The following is an 11553-nucleotide window of genomic DNA, read 5'->3' on the forward strand; positions in this document are numbered from 1 at the left end:
TTGAATTTCATCTCTGATTACAGGTTCTTTTCATTTTTTGTCACTACAGGATATTATCGGACAAATATCCGATATCCGGTAGCTTAACCTATCGGATATCGATATCTGATTTTGATATCCTATAGGATATTCTCGGATATCGAATATCCGATAATGCTTAACCTGTCGGATATCGGATATCCAAATATCCGACGGATATTCTTCCATTGACAGCCCTAGTTAGCAATTCGGGATACGGATAGTAATTCGGGACGGCATACGTATGGGAATTATACGGATTCGGATAGGTTGGATTCGTTCAAAAATCCGGTCAACGGTTCGTTGTTCGAACAATAGTTCGGAATGGCATACGTGCATATTCGTTTTATAAATGTGAGTTCGGCACTTAAAATTCGGGTTACATATATGACAAATTGATAAGTATTATGACCTTATTACGAGACTAATTTTATTTGTATATGATTTATAAGATGGAAAAAAGATATTTTAGCGTGATTATTTAACAAGAGGTAAACAATTTAATCGCATAAATGTATTATAAAACGAGCTTATAGACTTTTAAACAAAAATCAACACATAAAACACTGGTTAAACGACTACCAATAGAAAATTTTAACTGAATAATTGTATTTAAATATAAAGTATATACAAATTCAAACAAAAACCAATCAACAAAACTCTGGTCAAAGAGTTACCTATGGGAGTTCTAGTTCGGAAATATCATTCGGATTCAGTCATTTCGGATACATTCGCGAATTATTCGTGAGGTCCATATAATCCGCGAACTAGGTTCGGTGTTGAAATAGTTCGGAAATATCATTCGGATTCGATCAGTTCGGATACATTCGCGAATCATTCGGAAATGATTTGGACAATTACTAACTAGGCTTTAGACTTCACGTTCGATTTAGGAATCGACAAAACAACTATGTACGTAATTAGTCATATGACTCAAATCTGTGTCATACTTGCTGTAAGTAAACCTTCTAGAGGAGGAAAACACATGCATGCGAGAAAATGAGGACACTATGATGGATAGGTGTTGTTTATGTGCATTATTACTCTGACAACTGCAATCCATAGCCTAGTTCTTAACCGACCCGTTTACTTCGTCCCCACGTTCGGTGGATCGGAGGAACCGGAAATATACCTACGAGTGCATCTCCAATGCAAAGGTCTTAAAACTGTATGATACATAATTTTTAAGACCTTCTCCACTAAATTTTCAACTTCAATGTAAGGGTAAAGTTCATAAAGAAAAATGACATGGCTAAATGGACGTAAAGGACTAGACTTTCTTCATCCACGTCATCTTTTTGTCCACATAAAATGACATTGACCACTTGCATCGGAGATGCCTTGAAAAGGCTTAAAACTTCACTCTGTCTACAGTAATGACATGTCTATTGGGGGCTCGGGAATATAAGGCTTCTATCGAGTGACCTTGGGTCATGCTGGCTACACGATTTCCCAAGCATCTGCACAGTAGTCTAGAAGGATATACGAAATAGATATGCTTCGAATGCATTGTACCTGAATCACACCTCCGGTAATAGATGCTCAAATTAAATCATGCCAGAAGTTCGCCATACGCTCAAAAAACTTCCGACAGGTACATCTGTTTACGACAGATCCACAGTCCATCCTAGGCGAAATTATGCCTCAGAAAATCTTAGGCGACAATTTGAGATGCGCCCATTTGCCGCAATATTTAGCCCAGAATGCATGGATTTCACCCGCTCAGCCAACGCAAGTCAAAGTAATTTTGGGGTACACCCGTAGGCCTTTCTAGAATCTTGCTTAATCAGTTGGGGAAGTGAGGGCGGTGAAAGGGAGTGATATATTGTCTGAATCCCCATTTAGTATTATTCCACTATTATACCTTCCTAAAAACGTATCCGTTCCAGTATTCATATTCACGTAAGAACCCCTTTTACAATAATACATAATTTACTTTGCGTCCACCAAAAGAGATCTCAATTGGTATTGTTACAATCATCCAATCTAAATGATATGGACGAGTCATATATATATCTTATAACTATACTTTCTTTTGCCAACATACACAATACATTTTCTGTGGAAGTTCGCAAGGGTACAACAATCCTTACGCCAGCTGCAGGGCTTCATCACGTTTGATGTCGAATACCTTGATCAGTGCATCTTCAACCACCTGAACCAAAAATTTAGCACATAAAGGTCAGTATACCAAGATTAATAATAGACCAATGGCGTAGGGTACTTCTGAAAATAGAATAAGTTACACCATGAAGACTAGTGTTAGTTTACCTTATCCGGGGTGGAAGCACCTGAAGTTACACCTATGGTAACAGGACCCTCCGGTAACCAGTTTTCTTTCTCAACCAACTCACCGTGCTGTTACAACACCAAGAGACAGCATATTAACTGAGAATCAAATTCACTAAAGCTAGTTCATATCAGATTTATTAAGAGTAACCTAACCGACATCAATGAACAAAGAAATGGATGAGCATCCAAATGCCTTGGCCATAAAGTAAGGCAACAAGCAGTAACCTAATTCAGCTGCAAGGCTGATGAGAAAAACAACTTACAAGCAATTTAAAGCTAATTTTATTTCCTGGTCCTATTCTCTGCTCACTGTCTATCCAGTAAGAAGGGATCCCACGGAGCTCGGCAATCTCTTGTAGATGGGATGTATTACTTGAGTTCCATCCTCCAATTACCAAGATGAGGTCAACCTTTTCCTCCACCAGCTTATACATGGCATCTTGGCGTTCCTGATATAAAACAGAAAACCGAAGGCATTACTGTCATTTTGCCTCAAAATAACCCAATCCGCGGTAGAGAGATAAACACGTGAAACAAAATTACAGCACTGTATCTACATACATTGACCACTAGTATTCAACAGACCTTTATTCATAGGATGCAACTTACATTGTTTAAAATCAAAGGACAACCATTCATGACCAAAACCATTAAAATCAAAGATCTAAAGAATAAGTTACCATCCACTAAAAAATATGCAATTACACCTCGATTCCCCACCCCCTGTGCCCTACTTCATACTTTCCTATGCACGAAGGTTCAATCATGGATGCCATAAAGGTAGTAGCAATGAATAACTCTAAAGTTGCTTACAAATGAACAGAAGATGTAACCATAGTGTGAAGATCAGAAAGTCACAAGAATTTCAGGCAACTATTCAAGCATACTATCAAATTGATTGCATGGAATGTCTGAGAACAACTACCTGTTTCTAACATAAGTGTGTTTCCGAGCCAAATGGCTTTGCTAGTGGATAATGGTAGAAACTGACATACAGTTTAAATACGCAACTTACAGTGTTGTTCTGAAAGAAAACCAATAATACTAGTACGTCAACGAGAGTTATACCAGCCTTTCGTACCTCGCCCAAATACTTTTAAGTACCACTTGGGAAAGGAATCAACTATGGTGGATTTTATGATGTGAACGAACTGAAGTATGCACACATACACGTCAACATGGTGGCTCCAGGGAGACTTTGCTTTTAACTACCATTAGGATTAAAATCGACATAGATTTGACTTCAAGTGTACATACATGAAAAGAGAAGTCCAGTTTCTGTGCTGCTAGACATGACTATAATAATACTTGAGCATATCCAACGGATACATCATATATATTGGAATAGGTCTAGAAGATAACAAGCAACCTTATCTTGACTAGGTAAAACATATTTAGCTAGGATATACAAGATTTACTAGCTAATTATAACGACTAGGTCTTCCCATGCACACCAGCTGTATACTATTCCGATAATATACTTATACACACTTAGCAACTGATATATATGATAAAGAATATAGACTTGGCACATGCGACTAATTGTTAGGTAATAGTGTTGCAAAGAGTGTAACCGAAGTCTAGTTTGTACCTACGGGAGAAATTCAAATAAAAGGTACACGCGTGGATCAATCATCAATAACCTATCATATGCTGCAAGCCTACAACAGGATATTAACTATATTATAGTAAATAATCCATAAAAATAGAGAAGAAGTGAGGAGAGAGGAGTACTTGAGTGGCGTCACAAATTGTATTGAAGCTTATGAAATGATCATTAACATTTTCTACTCCATACTTGCGCATCATCGTTCTCTCACACAATTTCCCTGATAGGTTAAACCATTTATCAGCCTGAGCAGAAATATAATAAACTAATTTGAAAAAGGTAGATAATGCAGAGCATATTATGCTTGTTCTCTATTTAGGAATTTTTACTAGTTTCTACTCTTTAGAAGGGCATTTCAGTCCTTATTAGTTTTGTGTTTCTTTTCCTAGGGGTTGTTTGTAGTCTAAAAACTACTCCCTCCGTCCCTAAATAGATAACCTAGTTATTTTTGAATTTTGTCCCATTATTAATAGATGACCTATATCACTAAACAAGGGGATATTTCAATGGTATAAGAAATATGTATAACTTGATAGCCATGTTTATATTTGTTATGCAGGTGTTTTAAAATGCTTTTCAATGCTACCAAGTTTACGAATATCCATGGTATAGTTTAAGAGATAAACCATTTCTAAATTGTACTAGTTATTATCCATAAGGGTATAATTGTGCAAACTTGAACTAGGTCATCTATTTAGGGACGGAGGGAGTATTAGCAAGTCTTTTAGAGGCAGAATCAGTTGATTATAGAAGAGTGCTGGGTCTCAACCTAGACTCAATTTTTATAGGCGTTATTTTATAGTTTTAACTTCTGAGAAACCCATCATACGAAATATAGCAAGTTGGCAGATATCAACTGTAACTTTTAGAGGCAGAATCAGTTGATTATAGAAGAGTGCTGGGTCTCAACCTAGACTCAATTTTTATAGGCGTTATTTTATAGTTTTAACTTCTGAGAAACCCATCATACGAAATATAGCAAGTTGGCAGATATCAACTGTAACTAACCAATCTCTTCAGTTTCTCCCTTCAGCATTGTAGTCTGATTAGCAATGCCTACTTTAACAAGATCAACATCTGGATCAAAACCCTTGGAAACTGCAAACTTGAATTTCTGCAGACACAAATAATGTCTTATAGAACTTAGCTACAAGACTCTCTGGTCAAAGATTTGACAATTCAGACAGAATAAGCCTTCAATGCTACCTCTAGAAATGCCTCTTTCGTAGAACTAGACCCATCAAGGCTCCCCCCAAGGATGTAATCACAAACATATGTTGCCTGGTCGAAGCAAATTAGTTGTAAGACGAACCAAAATTTTTGATGAAGTAGGCAAAATAAGGTAGTTCCATACATTTGATGGCAACCAAGTGAAAAATGTTGAGAAACAATACCTCTGCCATACTCTTCACGACAATATACTTCCCTGCGAAAGATGCAGTTGCAACAGTCTCCTCATGAGCATATTTACCATGAATGACAGAAGTGTAGTCTCCTTTCTTGTGCTTCTCGACAGTGTTCCATACCTTTCAAAATTTTAAGAACTTAGAAAAAGATTATAATCATATAAATACCAATAGGACAAGTCAGCTTAAAGGAACCATTCAGATTGCTTTCATAAAAAGTACCTTAGACACCCATGGACAAGTTGTATCAACTATTTGTACATTTTTCTCGCTCAATGTTAACATTTCATCAACTGCAGCTCCAAAAGCAGGCAAAATCACAACATCACCCTTATCAACAACATCAAATTGTTTCTCCCCATCCCCTAGAGGAATATATTCAACTTTCATCTCCTCCAATCTCTGCAGAACATGAAACTAGCTTTAACATAGATTTAGACAAAATATCAACTAACATTCCAATAAAACAGGAAGTTACAGGATTAGGAGAAAATCCGCATCTGAAGACTCACATAGTCTCATATTTGCCTATACATTTAGTGGGAACGATATCTCATCCTCAGAGTGATAATTTTAATCATGGAATAACCATAAAACTCTCACCAGTGTAGCTCAAGCTTCAACTATTCATAAAATTATCAAGTACCCATGAAACTCAAACTACTTTGGAGTATCGATTTAACGCATAATATAATCTTTAAAATCCTATAAATCTTTCCCTCAGTTATTCCGAAAAGCCAACAACTCCGAAATCATAACACCCCATAAATTCAAACTACACAAAAATCTTCCACCATAACGCCTCTAATCAACTCAAAATGATTAAAATTAAGTAAAAAAACTATAATACCTTATTAACAGTAGGATTATGAATAATTTCATTAGTAATCCAAATCTTTTCCTCAGGAAATTGTTTTCTCGCTTCATAAGCAATTTGAACAGCTCTTTCAACTCCCCAACAAAATCCATAAGATTCCGCTAATTTCACGGTAACATTTCCCCATGTATATTCATATCCATTTTCTTTCAAAGTCTTAATAACATCACCTGTAAACATACGACAGACAAAATCCTGATTCTGAATAATTCCCATCATGAGATGATTAATTAGAGAAATTCATAATCGAAAGCAGAAATCAGAAACTTACTAGTGTACTCTTGATTCATAAGTTCTAGGGTTTCAACTTTATGTCCAAAACCTTTACGATTGTAATTCTTGCCTCTGGTCAAGTTATGACGAAACACCTTAGTATCGAAGTCTGAATCACTGGAAGAAGAAGCTGATGAGGAAGCATCACTGACGTGACAACGAACGGGGAAAGGTTTCCTGAAAGTTCCGATACGAGTTCCTGGTAAGCAGAGACCATTTCCGATGGAAAGACGACAGAACTGTGGTGCGATGGCCATTAGTGAGAAATTTTGGATTTCTCTGAGAGGGTTCGAGAGAATTTTGTCCCCTTTAGATTCTCATCTGCTATTGTTGATTTTTAGGTGTGTTAATTGTTTTTTATATTTCTGGGGCACGAATAAAAGTGCCGGGAAATTCATTTGGGCCGAAAAGCCCAGTACTGGAATGTTATTAGGAACCAGCTTTTTGGACACCTCGGTGGTTTTCTTCTGCGGGGGTCATTCTCTCAACACTCTTTGTTGATAGGGGTGAGCAAAAAGTCCCGAACCGGGGATTTCATCCATATCTGTCCGTAAGATTATGGATGAAATCCAATTCGCAAGTTCTATAAATCAGATACAGATGAAATTCTCAAATCCGCATTTTTAACGGTTTGATTGCGGTTGGATTTTGAAATCCGCGGATTCACCCGCACCGTAAGATAGTAAAGTTTTATAACAGTTATGGATGTCAACATCCTCCCCATCTAACTTAACCCTTAACACACAGGCAATTCGTCCCTCCAATATCCAAAGCATAAAATAGCTTGTTCTCCTGCCTAATCACGACGTCAAAGTGATACGTTTTGAACACCACATATAATAACAAAGCAATAAAAATGAAGGAATTAATCAGATAGGTCCAGTTAAGATTAATTGAAGAACATACTTAGTATGCAAGTTATTAACATAACTGAGAAGCATCCTAAGATCACGTGCACCATCAATATTAAGTCCAGCTTTCATATGAGCAATCATTGATTTTGCAACTCTGTTTAGTACATCAATAGTAGTAGCACAACCATTCTGCAGGATTTCAGGGATCGAGTTTTCAGAAATGGTATTTGACCGATCGTCCATCCTCCGTGTAGGTAGGCCTGTCAATATATGTCCGATATCCGGAATCTGTTTCCGATTATTCGAAATCCTATAGGATTTTATCCGTTTTATCGGATATCGGATAAAAATATTTATCGGATATTTCTTCCTTAACCTATCGATATCGGATTGGGCTATATCCGTTTGGTTAATATCCGATATCCGATAGAATTAGGGGTATAATTGTAATTTTGTCAATTCAATCGATTATCAGTCAATTCAGTCGAGAACCGAGTCATTTCCTTTTCTTTTTTTCCTCCTCTTCTCTTCTCAGTTCTCGATCACTCTCGATCAATCACTCACTCAGTTGCTTTGCTTATCAATCACTCACCCGCTCAATCAGGTACTGATTATCTTCTATTTCCATGTTCGATTTCTATGTTTGATTCTTATGAAATTAGGGTTTCATAATTATGAGTTTCCAAATTAGGGTTTCATAATTATGAGTTTTCATAATTATGAGTTTTCAAACTCAATGAAGGCAAGAACTCTTGGAGTGATCCAATCTCACCTTGCAACGTATCCATTTTATTTATCTACGGGTATTTTATATGTGTTCAGTTCTTATTGAAGGTGAGATTTTGCATACTCACTTTTGAGGTATGTCTCTTTGCTCTACTTTTGTAAATGTAACATTGGGCTATTTTCTCTCCACAGAAAGCTATCTATCTCCGCTTAAGCCAGCATCAAAGAAAAATCTGCAGAAGAAATTGGGGTTTCATCAATTTCAAATACGGAATCAAATTTTGTAAGTATATAATGCTCCTTAATGAAATACGCTGATCTTCCTTTAGTTTCATATGATTCATTAATTTCTTCCTTTTAGGTGTTCTTCAATTGTTTGTTAGTAAAAATAACGATGGCTTTCAGGTGATGGAGACGTTCCTCTTTATTTGGGTCAATGTTGACACCAAGGGGAATAAATTTTAGCTGTATGCAACCCACTTACGGCTCAAGTGTGTCCACAATATTTTAGCTTTATGGTTAATCGAACTCAGGTACTAATCTCTTGTTGTTGATGTTTATTGCAGACTCCCAAGAAAGGTGTTAAAACTCCAGTAGCAGCAAAGAAGAAGAATGTAAGTTGTAATCTCCAAGTGTTGTTAGTATTTTGATTAGAAAAATGATGTGAAGTTTAGCCAGATGTTGTATTCTCATGTCTCTTAAAAGCTTATCATGTATTATTAGTATTTTTCTGTATTTTGTGGTGCATAACTTCACAAATTTTTAAGTTCCCTGCCGAACAAAGTCCCCTGTATCTCTAGGAACCCGCACTAACTTTGCACAGAATAGTTGGTATTGAGAGATGCATTGCTTCTCATCTTCATGTTGAAAACCAGCACTAACACCTGTATATGGACTAAAACCACCAACTCCAAGACCAAGTTTGTTCTTTTGATGATCAGTAGCCATTTGACAGTGCAGAATATATCCATCAAACCTCTTAATTGGTTCTTCTACAGCCCTTCTTGCTCCTCCTACAGTTTTATATGAGAGTTAGTGAGACGCATCATTTTTTTCAACTGAGGTGTTTAGCTCATAGAGTTTAAATTAAACTGCATTCACCTGATGTCGTTATACTTGGACTAACCAAATTGATTCGCATCTGGTATTTCCGCTGACCGGTGATCCACCTTACACGAGCAACAAATTTATATATCCTTGAGAATAAATGTGTGTTATAATCTTATCAGTTAAATTTTGAATAATTAATTTTAAATTTTTATGATGAGTATCTTATTCTTATATGAATGTCGACTTCAATGACTTGTTATAATGCAGATGTGGAAAATTTGGAAGCCGAAGACGAATGAAGACAAGAGAGTCAGAGGATGGAGATGAGAGTGACAGAGACACATAGTACTTATCATACTTTGTGTTTCCAGTTTTTACTTTCTTTAGCATTTGCTTGTGTTTCTTTTCATGTATGTGTGTGAATAAGAGACTTACTTAGAGACATAACTACTTGAGTGTAACGTTTTAAGACTGTTTATGCGTTTGAAGACAATTCAGATGGTATGTATGAGAATTTCGCCTCAGATTAAAGATTACAGATTACACTGTAAGTTTGTAACTTGAATTTCATCTCTGATTACAGGTTCTTTTCATTTTTTGTCACTACAGGATATTATCGGACAAATATCCGATATCCGGTAGCTTAACCTATCGGATATCGATATCTGATTTTGATATCCTATAGGATATTCTCGGATATCGAATATCCGATAATGTTTAACCTGTCGGATATCGGATATCCAAATATCCGACGGATATTCTTCCATTGACAGCCCTACGTGTAGGATCGAGCAAGAGAGAGGAGAGCACAACGCGGAAGCAAATAAACGATTACATTGATAATCAGTTTTGGTGTACATTAACTCATGGCTTACTAGCCTACTTATAGTCTCACAAACTTGACAATCATTCAAACGACTTTCCTAATAAAAACAAACTCTAAATAAAGCACACTTCTAGAAACTCTAAATATAGTAAAACTCTAAAACAAGCAACTGACACAACTTGCTCTTCTAGTTAACCCAAACTTCTAAATATCGCACAGTGTGTCAACAGCTCCTGTTGATCCAACTTGACTGCGTCAACTGCAGCAGTTGATCCACTCGGACTGGATCAACATCATATGTTGATCCACGACCCAAATCCATATCTTGGTTTAACTTCCAACATCCTCCCTTAAACCAAGATATCATTCAACGAGAATTCTGTAACCCTCCTCTACTCCTCATTTTCTTCCATAGATCGACGTTAGCACGTCCTTTTCTTTTATCATTTTCCATTCCTCTTCTTCCATTGATAAACGTTAACACGTTCTTGTCTTTTTTCATACTTCTTCAAAGAAACCACCAAACAAACCCTTACTCCTTGATACTCGATTATAGCTCATCCCAACTTCATGATCACACCGGAATTCCGTCAATCATTCTCAAACTCAAATCAAAAACAAAACACAAACAACAAACTAACTAAAAACGAAGCAAAAACAGCAACCAACAATGAAGCAATCTTCTAATTTTGCTTAACAACAATCTTCAAACACAAACTTTTCTTCTTCATCATCTTCATCGCAGCGGAACTTCATCCTTAATAAGCTAGAAACACCTCGTTGTGCTCTATACAACTTGCTAACCAAACACATCTTCCAATTCTTTAACTCATCACGGAGCATTGTAGCTCATCTTCAACTTTCTTCACTGAGTATTGTAGCTCAAACTCAACACTTGTTTACCTACTTCACTTGCAGGATTTCCACTTAACACTTCAAATTCCACATTGGAATTTCTTCTAGCCAAATCCCCACTGGGATTGCTTCACACAACTCTAGCCAAATCCCCACTGGGATTGCTTCACACAACTCTTATCCAAATCCCCACACTGGGATTACTTCTTCCTAACATGATCACACCCTTGTGACGTCACTTCCACAACTCACATGCTTAACCTCCTTTTGTTGTCTTCTCACACATCACCCCCTGGTGATTTCTTCTCTTACTTCACAACCTTACTGTTGTTTCTTCTTCTCTTTTCTTCTTTAGTTCCAGTCACGCTTGTTAGAGTCGAAACCTTCACCCTTCTTTGTTTTTACAAGATTCTCTCACAATCTTTCTCTTGTTACGCTTCTGCCACAAGCAATAACTAACACAAAGTCTGCCACACTTTGTAAGACTTCCAAGTTTCTGCCACAAACTTCAAACACCATGTTTGATTTTAACAAGATACCATCCTCCCTTAAGCTCAAACATAACCACCCAACATACCTTGTCATTCTAAGTTTCTGAATTCGATCACCTTAATCAAATTGTACCAATCATCTTGACTGTAATACCAACTTTGATCTTCTGTTGCGTATATTTCAAATCCATAACCTAACCCTTCGAATCAACCACTCACCTAAAGATTCTTCAAACTCAACTAACATCAAATTTGCTTTCTGCAACGTCTTCTGAC

General features: G+C 36.8%; 1 protein-coding gene across 1 annotated transcript; it reads right to left on the reverse strand.

The window, feature by feature from the left end:
• Window positions 1-1826: 1826 nt before the first annotated feature.
• Window positions 1827-6805, reverse strand: LOC113357100 (4-hydroxy-3-methylbut-2-enyl diphosphate reductase, chloroplastic-like). The gene is made up of 10 exons (XM_026600372.1): window positions 6474-6805; window positions 6176-6372; window positions 5548-5727; window positions 5314-5445; window positions 5126-5200; window positions 4928-5033; window positions 4045-4139; window positions 2574-2759; window positions 2290-2376; window positions 1827-2173 (listed from the first exon to the last, which is right to left on the reverse strand). Exons 1-10 carry the CDS (start codon window positions 6730-6732, stop codon window positions 2108-2110), a joined length of 1383 nt encoding a protein of 460 aa, XP_026456157.1. The 5' UTR covers window positions 6733-6805; the 3' UTR covers window positions 1827-2107.
• Window positions 6806-11553: the final 4748 nt, after the last annotated feature.

The sequence above is a fragment of the Papaver somniferum genome, chromosome 3, assembly GCF_003573695.1.
Source record: "Papaver somniferum cultivar HN1 chromosome 3, ASM357369v1, whole genome shotgun sequence".
NCBI classification, from domain to species: domain Eukaryota; kingdom Viridiplantae; phylum Streptophyta; class Magnoliopsida; order Ranunculales; family Papaveraceae; genus Papaver; species Papaver somniferum.

Excerpts from the sequence above, each read along its gene's own strand:
- LOC113357100 (XM_026600372.1), bottom strand. The coding sequence starts at position 6,732 with ATGGCCATCGCACCACAGTTCTGTCGTCTTTCCATCGGAAATGGTCTC. Across the intron at positions 5,446-5,547 it reads CTTGTCCATGGGTGTCTAAG|GTATGGAACACTGTCGAGAA; the intron begins GTACTTTTTATG and ends AAATTTTGAAAG. Across the intron at positions 5,201-5,313 it reads TCGTGAAGAGTATGGCAGAG|GCAACATATGTTTGTGATTA; the intron begins GTATTGTTTCTC and ends TGCTTCGACCAG.